We start from the raw sequence: 14,882 nt of genomic DNA, 5'->3' as shown, positions 1-14,882 counted from the left end.
ATATACAGTAAGGAGTTGGGGTGTGGGGGAAAAAAGTCTGTTGCTCTTCATCAATCAACACCATAGTGACTAATATTACTGATGGTGTTCATTCATTCATTCATTCATTCATTCATTCATTCATTCATTCGTTCGTCCGTTCGTTCATTCATTCATTCATTCATTCATTCATTCATTCATTCATTCATTCATTCATTCATTCGTTGATTCGTTCGTTCATTCAACAGTACACTGGAATGTTTAGTTCCCTAATGGTTTTATTGTAATAAAAAAGTTGTAATTTTATTTATTTACAAAGTAAAAATGCAGAACTACATATCAAACAAGCAGTCAGAAGAACAGCACTTAAGTTAAATAAAGTTTATAGCACTTCATTCTTTGATAAAAAAAAATAAAATAAAAATGCGATGATGTCTTTTATCTCCACCTAAGAAATGAACATCAGACCATTATGTTAGGTTTTATGTACACCATTAGTTTACATATTTTCTGTTCAGGGTCAGGCCACTGCGTTCACAGGATATATTCTCTGATGCTGCATTCCAGTAATTCTTTAAGAGCAAGATCAGTAATGATGAAAGTGACAACTCATTAGTGATGAGACCGCACCATTCCAACCATTTTTTTGTTGTTGTTGAAAACCAAATGGTATTGCATAAATTTATCAGAGGATTGAAGTTTATGCATTCATGCGCATCTGCATTAATGTGACCTCATCATTATTATGTTTACAATATTATTCATTGTAAATGCCAACTTAGCCTTGTAATGATAAGTCAATATATACCCAGTTCCTATAAAACTTGGGCATGGTATTGCACTGCTTTTAGTCTCTAGTATTGGGTGGAAGTTTGCAAGAAGTTGGTGTCCTTTCATTTAATCATAATCCATTTGGCCAGTTTTTGATTGGCAAGAAGTTTATTGACTCTTCCTTGCTCCTTCTGGCTTGTTAGGGAGGTTTGTCTGGAAAAGTGTGATCATATACTTGCCTTCATGTTGTTAGATACTAATATGATTGATCTTTTACACAGATAGACGCGCACACACACACGCATGCATGCACACACACATACACACACACACACACACACACACAACCAGTGTATTATCAGCATATTCTTTCCCATAAACAGCAGTAGACAAGAACAGAGGATATCAAGCGCCAACAAGGGCAAGTGATGTACTGTTAAAGTAGTTTATACTATCAATCTACTCTCTTCCAAGTCTTCTAAAGCTAGTGATATCTTTGTATGAATGAGAGGCCAAAATGAAGGAATTATTTACTGAAAATTCTGATTCTTGTCTGTTTAAACCTAGTGAGCTGGTTAAAGATCCATTGAAATTTGTGATTCTTTCAGTTTCATCTGGCTGAACTCCCACAATTGTTACAAGTTTCATGAACATGCCAGATCTTGAAGGGCTGAAGTTAAGAATTTTAGTATATTACAACTAATATTGCTCTCTTCTTCACACTGTTTTTTATGTTAATAACTTGATTTATATGAAAACGCTCAGTGGGGTGTAAACAGATGAGAAGCTGTAATAATTCATAGGGGATGGTGGAATTGTCTGTATCTGTACAAGCTGGGTCATACAACAAACAAACAAAACTAATGCTGAACATGAAGTAGAGATACTTCATGCCCTATAAATGTCACGTGTTGATAAGATCGAATTTATAGGATACCATACAAAGTCATCATCTCACATGGAAGCATGTAAGGAAATACACTATAAACTGTAGACTCTGGACAAAGCTTAAGAATGCATCTCACCTTAAGTCATGTCACAGAAAAGGATAAATTGGAACCTCAAAGCCACTCCCAAAACCAAATGAGTTGAACTTACTGGTACTGTACCTGTCAATGTTACAAAATAAATGTGCATTATATTGGGATCTAGCATATTTTCACCCAGGAACCATATAAGCTTCTAGAGAAGATACACTGCATACACTTTTCTATCAATAACTTATTAAGCTGGTCTAAAGTGTCAGTCAGTGTACAGAGCTTTGATATATTACCCTCTTTCTTTGTAGCACAAAATATGACATTTTGCAAAATATCGAAGGCCAGTGGGGTCCAAAACAAGTGTCGAATTTCATTGCATGGACAAAAATATACACTGAGAATTTTTTATGGGGGTGAATTATCTCTTTCAGTAGCATGTGAGGAATATATTTGTAAACCTAAGGTGCTGTTGAGAGACTTATCCTGGATAATGAGGTACTTGTTGATGGTTAAGAAACCCAACAGTTTCTATCTGTGTCCCTTTACCTGCCTGTGTTGCGATGCTCACCAAACCACATTAACCTGACAACATCGAGACATTTAGTCTGTACCTAATGGCAGTGTTGAGAGCTATATTTTTTCTCTGCAGACTCGGCTTGAACCAGTCCCAAAATACTTGGAAACTGGCAGACAACCACCACAACAACTGAAATCAAGTGAGTAGCAGTTTATTAAAATCAGTTATTTGTATTGGCAAACAGCAAAAGTAAGGACTAGGTACATTCATACTAATCTGAAGCATCAAAGTGATATGTAAAGGGTATCATGCACAAGGCGTATATGTTTTAGGATTAAGTACTCAAAAAAATTAGAGGCTATCATGTTAAACTATCTATTTTCATTGCAGACTTGTCATGGTTCCAAAAGAAACCTGTCCTCATTAACAATACAACTTTGACAAGTTGATTGTGTAAGAGGATTGTTTGGATTTTGAATTCAAGTAGGTGCATCATCTGGTAACACAGGTTTGTCAGGTACTGCATAAACATGCTGAGTCCACATTACTGGGGAGGGTAGATCTTTTTACATGAAAAGTTTCCATTTTTGGTGATGTTGGGCTGCAAGTTTGGCAGTTTATCAGCTATTAAGTCCTTGTCCACTGGTTTGGGCAAGATTGTGGGCTGGTAGGATTATGGCCTTGATCTTCAGGTTAACTAGATGTTCTTGCAAGATGTACTTCAGGGCTGAGAGTTTGGAGAATGTTTTATGATACCAGGCAGCATCTGTGAAAACAATAAATAAAATCAAATAAAAAAAAAGGTAGGAGAACAGCGCTATTCCTAGAAAAACAAGGATGTTAAAATTGAAACACATGTACTGTTACTGAATTCAAGCAATTGACCTAACCACTCTTCTGTGAATACAATCTATAATACAATGCATAGTGGCATAAGTGAGATAAGAGCAGCTACAAATATTACAGTTTGGGTGTGTTTCACTGCTAAACCCACAATATATTGTTTTGTTTTTTAATTCATCTTTACATTCAGCCGTGACTAAGTTTCTGTGTTGGACATGTAAACATGCTTCTGAAGAATGTTGTAAAAGTTTTTTTTTTAAACAGTGTTAAACAGGTTATATCATACATTCCCCACCCAAGAGCTAAATGTGGGCAGACTTATGTTACAACCATGAATTTTAGTACACGCAGCTTAGTTTATAGAACATTCTTTTTAGAAAGAGGTTTTGAGTTCTAAAAGTTGCAGTGTATATGCAATGAACTCTTTTACTGTAAGATCAAGGAAAATTAGATTTTCTCACAATATGACTTCTTTAAGATTATTAAACTTTTTGTTTTTGTGGTAGATCCTTAAATTGTGAACCATTTGGAAATAATATCAGTATAAGTAAATGTGTCAGTCTAAGGTGATAAGATAAAAATGAATAAGATATGTGTGTTACGTGAGTACAGATCTGGACACAGGGGTAAGTATGAACAATGAATGGTTTATTGAATTGGTAGGTCAGAATTGAAGACGGGGAACTTGAGGGGAATAATCCAACACCGAGTTTGTATACTGAGTTGAATACTGGGAGTAACAGGAATCCTTTGCCTTTCAGGAACTTGTGGAGACGGAGACCAGGAGAACGGGGGGGGGGGGGGGGGGGGGGGGGGGGGGACCGGAGATCGGGAAGCACACACCTCAGCGTGGAGTTTGGAGCTGCAGATGACATGCACAACTGGAGGAAGAGAATTCAGGTAAGTAACACAGGTAAGTCACTTGGCTGGTATCAGGCGATAGTACCAGAAGGTTGAGTCCACTTCGCATTAACGAGATCGGGCAATGGATGAAGCTGAGGTGTGTGCTTATAAACTGTGCCTGATTGATGAGGTGATGAGGGACAGGTGCAGGTGATTAGTATTCCGGAGAGGCTATGCGTTGTGACTGGCTGAGGGGAGAACCTGACCGACTTGTAACAATGTGGATCTCGGAGTGAGTACAAAAGGTTTAAATTGTTGCAACTACTTTCTACTCAATAATGCACATTATATATATATATATATATATATATATATATATATATATATATACATACATATATATATATATATATATATATATATATATATATAATAAACTTAAGATACACTATCTCCTTTTTACGCTTTTTGCTTTGTTGTAAACAACAAAAAACACATCTGAGCAATCTAAAAAACAAACGAGTATGGCTATTTAATTAGCTACAGTATTGTAGTATTTCAAATGGTACTTAGGGTAATAACCTTTCCAGCAAATTATAATCTTTTAATATCCATTTAAAATGCATTTTATAAAGTGATAAAACAATCAATTTTATGGATACACTACTATCTGGGCTTTCATGGAGCTTATCCATTAACTGGAGAGCTACTGAGTTTCTATAAACAAAACACTTGACCCCAGGTTACTCCTGAGAGACCGTTCCTGTAGTGAGTGCTTGTCAAATAACCAAATAACATGGGTACCATGGCAGCATTTCTTTAATGAGAATGTTTCTTTCCATGTAAGAATTTCCTTCTTTACTTCTGCATAAGGCCCCTGGAAAATAGGTATTGACAATTATGGTATAAACAGGCAGACTGTTAACTAACCGTAAATAAAATAAATAACCTCTTAATGAACCTATCAATATCATTTTCTTCTGTGAATGTAAAATCAGTTGTGAAAGTATCAAGGCCCAAGTCAGAATAAAGCAAAAATAGTGCTTAAAACTACTAATTTACAAAATGCATATTTTAGGGCTAATTGAAAGTATATTTTTGCAAATGTATTCCTTTCATTACCGGTTTCTTTTGCTGAAAGCAAACTATTTTTGTGTGTTTATATATCTATATAGTTATTCCCCAGAACACAGTGACAATTAAACTCAGCAACGAAGTATATAAAAATTGCTCTTGTAAATAGGTTTGTTGAAGACATAGGTAGGATTGGGTACTTTGTAAATGTACATTTGATTTATTGGGAAATGTAGACAGTAAATTAACTCAGAACAAATACAGAGACAGACATAATTTATTTTTTATTCTGTATTACATTCTCAGTAACCCTGATTATTATTTCATGCCAAAAATAACTTATGTAAATTTACAGATAAACAGGATTGCAGAGGTCTTCATAAAATGCCTTAACAATGAGACAAGAAAGCAAAGGAACTCTCCTTTCTTTAGTTCTGTGTGCCCTACATACTAAATCTTGATTTCTTTGTCAGGGGATGAAAGTTTCAGACCTGTAGGTCACTTTGATTCCAGTAATGCTTCCACTGGCTTGCACAGTAGACCATCCATGAATTGAATTGTTATTAAGGTTCACATGGACCCCAAAGTGTTTAAGCTAGGTTTACTTATGTGACCTAAATCCCAATGCCGGCTTTTCTCTGCAAATATGCAAAGCTTTTCCCCTCCTACCTTTGCTTACAATGACCAAATCTTTCATTATAACAAATCTTTAATGAATGTATCCCCTGTGTTCTGAACATTACCACATATTTTAAGTGTGTCACACTCGGAAACAGAAACAATATGGTGTCTGAATGCAAATGTTAAAAAGTACAGCAATGCACGTGTATAATATATCAATGCTAAGATATAATGAGTTCTGTTTATCTTGGAGGCAAGGAAACACATGTTTTCCGATGTGATATTTCAGACCGTGCATTTACATCATCACTCATTCTCGACACACTGTGTTCAGGCTGTTCGCAATGTGTTCTCCCATGGGCTCTGAGTGTACTCTACAGTTGAAGTAAAGGTGAGAATGAAAATGTCCAGCACTTCAATAGCAGCTACACAAGCTAATGAGAGTCTAAGCTAATGTAGTATCTCTAGTGTTTTCACCCTTAAGACTGCAGTATATGAAAATGGAAAAGACTGTGGTAGCAAATGAAGCTGTTCTTCGATTTTCTCTGTTGGCCATTGAACAATGAAAACAAGTTTAAACATTTGTTAGGAGATTTTGCTAGGATTTTGGTTCTTGCAGATAATCTGCCTTTCATCCTGTTTGCAGTTAATGTTTGACATTGTTTCTCCCACAACATTTAACATGATTATATGTTATATGACATATGCATGATTTGTTCTGTACTGTATATTCTTACTATTGACAAACCATTATACAGAATTTTGTTAAATACTTTGGTCTTCACATTGATGCCAACCTTCACCATCCTCTAAAAAAAATAATAATAAAAAAATAAAGTAATAATAGTTCACCCAAAAATAAAAATTTGCTGAAAATGTATTTACCCTCAGGCCGTTCAAGATGTAGACAAGTTTGTTTCTTCTTTGGAAGAGATTTGGAGAAATTTAGCATTACATCACTTGAATAACAGTGGATCTTCTGCAGTAAATGGGTGCCGTCAGAATGAGAGCTCAAATAGCTGTTTAAAACATCAGGTAACACTTTTTTTCGATAGTCCACTGTAGACATCCTAACATTAAGTAACTTTGCAACTACACATCAACTAGCAGTCATTAGAGTATAAGTAGACTGTCTGCTTAATATCTTCTAACACTTTACTTTGATGGGTCCACAACATACAACATATTGACTATCAGAAACTTTGCACTACTTATTATACTAACCCTAAACCTACCCTAACAGTCTACTCTGAGAGTCAGTAGACATGTAGTTGCAAATTAATGAGAATTAGTTGACATGTAAATACAAAGTTACTTATAGTTTGTAGAATGTCTAAAGTGGACTATCAAGATAAAGTGTAACCAAACATCACAATAATCTACAAGTAATCAACACAACTGCATCAGCAGACATCTTGTGAAGCGAAAAGCTGTGTGTTTTTAACAAAAATTACTTCCGGTTAAAATGTAAGTCCTTTATGTATAAAATGTCTTTCTCCAGTGAAAATGTTATTTAGTGTTATTCAGGATAGAAATACGCACAGATCAACCACTGTTTCCAAGCTAAAACAGTTCTAAATGAATTTGTCAGCGCATTTTGATGTAAGGGCAACAGGGAATGGACTTGTTCCACTGTAGGAAGCTTTGTTATGGATGATGAACCTTTTTTTTTGCTTTTGGCCAGAAGCAAGAGTTTAAGTTAACTTGCCTTAATGATGAATTTGTTTCTTGCAAACACACGTCTTTTCAGCTTTTTTTTCTTCTTCCTTAAATACACTCATATAAATCTTGGATGGCCAGAGGGTAAAAAAAAAAAAAAAAGAAGAAATTTTTTATTCTTTGGGTGAACAATTTCTTTAAAAATAACAGTAATTTGATATGAGTACAATATCTTACCATGTTACCATGTTAGAGTGTGTCTCAATCTGCTCCCTGGTTCAGTAGTACACTGCCCAGGGAATTTGTGGGAATCTAGTCATGTCCCAATGTCAACATTTTTCCAATGCACCGAAAAACTCACCCACTTTCCAGAATGCATTATTAACAATAAATCTAGAAATAAAAATGTATTTTTCTACAGTCTTTGACAATGGCTAGTTTTGCATAACCTTGGCATTTGCTTTAATAAAAGTCAGAATCAGAGGACAAGTGCGTATTTCAAAACAGCACTGTAATTTTAACAGCTCAGTGGATGCACAAACCCCCCCAAAACAAACAAAGGATATTGGTCATGGTGTGTTATATAGCTAGATTTTAACGAGCGACCTTGTACTTGTGTCGCAGGTAATTGAATCATCAGTGTCCAAGTGTTTAGTGGATTTAGTGGCCAAATTCGTGTTCACAGTATACTGAATCACATCATAGGCGACTAGGGAGTGGAATGAGGTACAGCCTTAGACATCCTGTGTATTCAGTGGTTGTATTTTGTTTTATAATTTTCTGTCACACTGCTGACAGGCTGGAAAAGTTAAAATCAATTTGTCTTCCATACCGTAGGGGAATGCAGATGTTGCTCAACTGTGAGACAAATCTGAGTCTGACTCTACCAGAAATGGAAGCAACTCTGTCTCATGCATGAACTTCTTAAATCAATTTACCCACACTGCTACCTCCAGCCAGCATTATTAAAACACACCCAGTTTGCACAGACTGCCATTTTCTCCATATCACTGAGAAAAACCTGAAGAGAGCTACAGCAGCAGGCAAAATGCTGGTTGGCCTACTTCACATAACTATGCTGGTGGGCTGTTTATAAAAAGTATCCAGTGAAAAGGAATCTGAGTGTACTTGTGGCCAGAAGCGAATGTTACAGTGCTGTTAAAATATACAACTTGCCAGTGCCAATAGCATGTACATATATGCTATTCTTGGTAATACTATTTCAATAGTCCACTTTAGACATTCTACTAACAGTAAGTAACTTTGTAACTACACGTCAACTAGCAGTCATTCGAGTATTAGTAGACTGTCTGCTTAATAACTTCTAACACTTTATTTTGATGGGTCCACAACATACAACATACTGAGTATTAGAAACTTTGCAAGTATGTCAACTTATTAAACCCTAAACCTACCCTACTGAGAGTTAGTAGACATGTAGTTGCAAATTAATGAGAATTAGTTGACATGTAATTACAAAGTTACTTATAGTTTGTAGAATGTCTAAAGTGGACTATCAATATAAAGTGTATCCCTATTCTTTTTAACTTTTAAATAAATAAATGCATTTTTTAACATATAATTTATTATTTATGTTAAAATGTCTTAAATGCAACCCAGCGCTGGGTAAAATATGGACGAACCCAGCGATTGGGTTGTTTAGACCCAGTGGTTGGGTTACTGCCCAAAAGGTTGGGTTAAACATTTAACACAACTGTTGGTTGAATAGAACCCAGCATGTGTTCTGTCCAGTATTTACCCAGCACTGGATTGTATTTAACCCAGCATTTTTAGAGTGTTCAATTTAAGTAGCCAGCTGTGCCACAATGCATTTTGTATACTCTAACTGGCTAAATAAAATATGATTTATACTATACAACTAGTTTTTATTGGACCTGGTCATTTTGACAATGACCACCCTATATGACAAATTGTTTAAGATATGTGCACATGGCACATGTCCCGCTGGAGTAGATGCCCTAACTCAAGCAAATGAAGCAAACAGACAGACAGACAGGCTCCAGGCTACACACTCCTCCAAATGTACTTTGTACACATGCTCCATTCACTTATATTACATCAACTGAGAAGTATAACCTTGTTTCCACAGTAGTGGCTTTATTATTTATATAGCTGAGCAATTGCTTTTTGGGAAGCATAGAACATACTGATATTTTCAACTATTTACTGTAAAGAGTTATTTGTTAAGACATCACTATATATCAAGATCATTTAGTGCATAATGGAATCTGTTTATCTAAAGATAATTGAATCTTCTGTCATTTTTCAGATTCCCAAAAGAATTAGCTTACATTTAATGTGTGGTGTAATGTATTTTCAAACAGTAGTGTATATACATGCATTTCATATGTATGCACATCCAATAGATACATTCATACAGCATATAAACTGTACATTTCTAGTGAGCTCACAGAAAGGTACCAGAAAATCAATGTCAAGCTCCAACAATTTAGCACAGCACAGAGTGATTGAAATACTTTGATTATTACGCCAATGTGCCTTTCTCTATTAGTTTAGTCTATTCCCCTGCCCCCCCCACCCAAAAGGAAGCAAATTGTTGCCGGTATGTTTTTAATATATTTTCAAATCAAATCTGTGTGCTTATAAACACTGGTACAGAAAATCCAAGGGTTATTTTTTATATATATATTGTAACATAAAATGACAGTGACTGATGATATGGCTCGTAATTCTCAAGTTAACTGAGAGAGACGTATTCTGTACAACCTTCGTGTGTCCTTTACACCAATCAAAAAATTATATTTCTTTTACCATAGCAAATTTCAGCCATGAGTCTTCAGTCCCACAATAAACCAGCTAATGCTGAATGTCTGTCTCATACTCCTCGAAGACAGTTGCTTCCTCTGTATTAAATCCATAATGCAGAAGGAAAAACTCAGTTTGACAGCGGGCAAGATGAGGATTAAATATAGGTACAATCCAGAAGCGGTACATTGTACTTTCCAAGCAAAAACTTCCAGTGACAAACAACAGCGGACATGTAATGGCCCAGACAAATCCGGACTACTGCATAATGCAGCATTATTACACTGTTTTGTTAGATTTGCAAAAAAAAAAAAAAAATAAATAATAAAAAAAGCATTTTAAGATGTGATTTGTTCAAGAAAAATGTCACAATAGGCACATTTTAGAACATCGTGACTGGTTAAGTCATGCGACATACAGTCATACTGCATTCTTTGTTATGTAAGGGAGGCCTGCAATGTGTCTAAGTTTGCAAGAATTTATTTTCACCTGAGGCTGAATTGGTTTGTCTATAATAACCGTACCCAGTTCTGTGAAAACAGTACAAATTTTGTTTAAACAGAAAAAATCTTAAAAATCATATGCAGAACAAGGTTATTATCATCAAAAGGACCATCAAAGTGAAGAGAAATCGATCCCTGAGTAAACACAGTAGTTACACTAGAGCAATATATACTATCTAAAAATTTAACTAAAACAGATTTTGTTCTAAAGGGATGATGAAACACCTAAGTTTGCCTCTGACATCTCTGTTGTGCATGCAGTTTGTTGCTGTCAGGCTCAATGCTTGTGTTTGTTAGACTGGAAAAGTTCAAACTGCGAAATTGTTTATTCAAATTTATTCCTGTTGATCAATAGGACTAGGAAATGTGCCAAATAGGAATCAGTAGTGCGTCATATGCTAGATCATGTGATGACACGGTTACACATTCCAGTTTACTGATAAGAAAAGTATGAAGATTTGGCTGAGGGCCATTACGTTCCCTTAGTTTGAAATTTGGCATCCACTTCTAAAACTGAAGGAAATACATACAGTTTTATGCACACAAACACATTTCCCAAAATTGCATTCCCCTACACCCACTTCACATAATTTCCATCAGTATTTATGTTAAAGCTGAATCTATGCAAATAAATAAATAGATAAAATCTGAAACTTACACCACAAATTAAATACAGTAGATCAATTAGATTACGTATAAGGAAGCTGATATGCACAAAATAGATGTGTCAAAAATGAACAGATAACAAATAACAAAGCACATAAGTGACCTGTTGAAATTAGTAAATTATTAAATGTCAGTTTCAAATATTTTATTTGTGAATAAAATTAATTATTGTAATTAGCTGTGAAGTATTACAGCGAGCAATGGCAGTCCAAAGTGTGCTTACTTTTTACTGTACAGTACTAGGCAGTATTTTTCATTATACAGCTCTCTGGAATACTTGATTCTGATTGGTCAATCACAATATTCCGAGGCGTGTTATTTCCCGATAACAACCGGTAAAACTAATAACACAGCCTCTGCTGGGTACTACGGGTTATCTTGACCGTTAGTAATTATATGCTTAATGTATCACTCCGCTATCGCTGATCAATGTTTAATGTCTATTTATTTACTTTTGGGTTACTTTATTTTGATAGTCCAGTTTAGAAATTCTACTAACTACAAGTAACTTTGCAACTATACGTCAACTACTTCTAATTAATTTGCAACTACATGTCTACTAACTCTCAGAGTAGACTGTTAGGTTAGGTTTGGGGTTAGTAGAATAAGTTCACATATACTTGCAAAGTTTCTCACAGTCAGTATGTTGTATGTTGTGGACCCATCAAAATAAAGTGTTAGAAGATATTAAGCCGACAGTCTACTTATACTCTAATGTCTGCTAGTTGACATGTAGTTGCAAAGTTACTTACTGTTAGTAGAATGTCTAAAGTGGACTCAAAATAAAGTGTTACCTACTTTTGTGGCAGGCAGCTGTGTAATAAGCAGGATAATGTACATCCAGCCGGTTGTTATAGCAAAATAAAGTGTCTCAGTCTTATACAAGATAATATACTGATAAGCCTGTCGGGCTTTATTCTGTGATTACACCCGGCTGGATGTACATTATCCATTACTTAAATAAGTGCGCATCATGACGTATAAAATAAAAATGACAGAAAGGGTGGATTACGGATGGGAACGTTATGATAGATAACTGAAAATTTGGCGTAGAAACTACTGACATTCCAAAATGTGTTAGGAAATTTTACAATTACAAAGAAGCAAAAAATTTAATTAACTGGATATGTTTAAGTAAGAAGACTGAAATATTTTTTTTCTTATTTTATTTCCGACTTTGAAAAATGATTGTTTACAGGCTAATGATATGCTGAATGTTGCGCTACAAGAGGTGCCAGCCTCACAAGAAATAATCTGTTACACCGTTAATATGTTGTTTAATAAGTTGTTGATAGTCAAGTCACTTCAACTTCACCGATGTGAAAGGTAAAATGTGAGTAAGGCCTGTAGATAGACCAAGTGTCCCTAAAAGTAATAGTTTGGGATAGCAGGGTGATAAGTCAGTTAGCCCCAGGCTTGCTGATGCACGGCCCAGCAACACCATTTGTCAAATTTGACTGCAAGCACCTGGAGGCCACTGGAGACGGGAACTCACTAAGGGAGGCCATGGTTGATGGGTGAAATCATGGCTAATATCCATTCTGAGTCTTATTAGTTCTGAGGATCAAAGTGACAACATTAGGCTCTGCTAAAAAGAGGCCGGACTGATAAAAAGAAGTGCAGTTTGTTCAGGATTTACATTTCAATTACATTTTGCTTCAAGTAAGCTTTGGTTTAAGTGCCAAAGCTCAAAACTGTGCACAAAACAAAGGCATTAGGCAAGCAAACAAATCTTGACGACATACATTTGGAGAGATTAAACGTTTCTGAAAATGCTGCGTTTCCTTAAACTGCAAAAAAAAAAAAAAGATTTTCTTACTCAGTATTTTGCTTGTCTTCTAGTATAAATATCTAAACATACTTAAACAGTAATTTCAGATTAGACTCATTCCTTCTTTAGAAGTTTGTCCATTTTGAATGAATTGCAAGATATTTGCAAATGTTTAGTTATCTGTGCTTTTGTGATAAATTTGTATTTTTTTTATTATGGGCTAGGGTTACCATAAAAATGCATGCAGAGAATATTTTAGGGGAAAAAAGAGAGGAAAGTCTAAGACAAAAAAAGTGCATTTAGGTGAGTAGAATTTTTCTCACTGCTTATCCTCCACTTTATCCTTTATAATGACCCTTCCAAGAGCTCTAAGGTTTCTGGTACAATCACGGTTGGAGAAAAAAAATAAATAAATATATATATATTTCAAAGCAGTTAAAATGTCAAACTACAATTCAAGGATCTCATTTGAATTCCCGTAATTAAGCTGTCGGACATTTAATGAAGGGCTATGCAGTAGACCATCTAGCCAGTGGAAGGCATTTGGACAAGCTGTCATTGTGACAAGAAATTCTAGCTGTCACTGCATGTTGGCGATCTTTTCTATTCTATAAGCCTTCAAAAATAATCAGAATTTAAAGGTATTATGTGATTCCTTGCATCTAAATATATAACATTAATGCTTTTATTTGCTAATTTAATCATTTTTCCATCTCAAAATCTAACTACCCAAAATCAAACCTTAAGTTTGAATTACCAGTAACACTTTACAATACGGTCTGATTAGTTATGCATTAACTAATGTTAACTATACAGCTTTTGATTTTAATAATGTATTAGTGAATCAATTAATTAACATTAACTAAGAATAATGATTAGCTAATGTGCTACTAATGTTAACAAATTAAACCTTATTGTAATTACTATATGGTGTAGTATTTTCTCTGATGCTCCCACACGTTACAGTACTCGTCACATAGTGCGCAAACACAGCAAGAGAAATAATATTCTGTCATATTTACTTCTCGGGAGAAGAAACCAAGCTGGCAAGGTAATAGTGCCCTCATATTCCCTAAATGTCTCTGTTATGAAGAAATGTTATGGTTACGCCCTTGAGGTGCTAAGATTCATCTCTGAGATATTGGAAAACACATGTCACACATGTGCCTCCTTTTATTGGCTCTGTGCCAACAAAGATGCCTGGACGCTTTGATCGATTTCTTATATTATGTGCACAGCATTATAACTTCACATCCAGCTCTAAGTTGTTGAAATACTCTCTGTTGACTAATTGTGAACCGTTTACCCTGCTAACAATGTATATACGTTTGAAGGGATCTTAAATCTAGAACATTCGGTTTGTTTTGAAAGATTATGTAAGTGACATTTAGCATAACATACATTCCATTTATATATTTTGCATTACTGCACAACCTTGGTTTGAAGCGCTCCAGATAGCTTCCTAGAGAGGCCAATAATTTGCCTCCCCCACTTAAAGGTTCTCACATTGATTTATATGGTCTATATCACATTTTAAATCTCTCCTCTGCAGCTGATTAATGTTTTATAATCACTGTCTTGAGTGAGGGGGAAGCAGCATTGAGAACATACACACTGATTGCAGCATCTTACAGATGAAGTAGGTTACTAACTTTGTCACCTCTGAAGCTGCGCTTGTAATCAGGAAAACAGCATGTACCAGCACTGCTTAGCTATGGGTATCTCTTATTATGATAACCACTTAGAATGATGTACACAAACTTTGTCTGAAAAGTGATTTGCCATTTGGCTGAAATGAGATGAAACTATCACATTAAAGATATTTAAACAAAGCTAGAATGATTGTATTTAGTATTTTTTACAACAAA

At 35.2% G+C, this 14,882-nt stretch overlaps 1 protein-coding gene across 2 annotated transcripts in view; it reads right to left on the bottom strand.

The window, feature by feature from the left end:
* Window positions 1-2,443: 2,443 nt before the first annotated feature.
* Window positions 2,444-14,882, bottom strand: part of LOC306844405 (uncharacterized protein) — a 205,669-nt gene continuing 193,230 nt past the window's right edge. For both annotated transcript variants that reach the window (XM_079376503.1, XM_079376504.1), the window contains one exon: window positions 2,444-3,013. In XM_079376503.1, coding sequence (XP_079232629.1) covers window positions 2,868-3,013 — 146 coding nt within the window. In that variant the 3' untranslated portion in view covers window positions 2,444-2,867. The remainder of the gene's footprint in view (window positions 3,014-14,882) is intronic.

The sequence above is a fragment of the Barbus barbus genome, assembly GCF_936440315.1.
Source record: "Barbus barbus genome assembly, chromosome: 25".
NCBI classification, from domain to species: Eukaryota; Metazoa; Chordata; class Actinopteri; order Cypriniformes; family Cyprinidae; genus Barbus; species Barbus barbus.
Note: the sequence above shows the minus strand (reverse complement) of the source record. Positions and strands in the feature narration are given on the sequence as shown.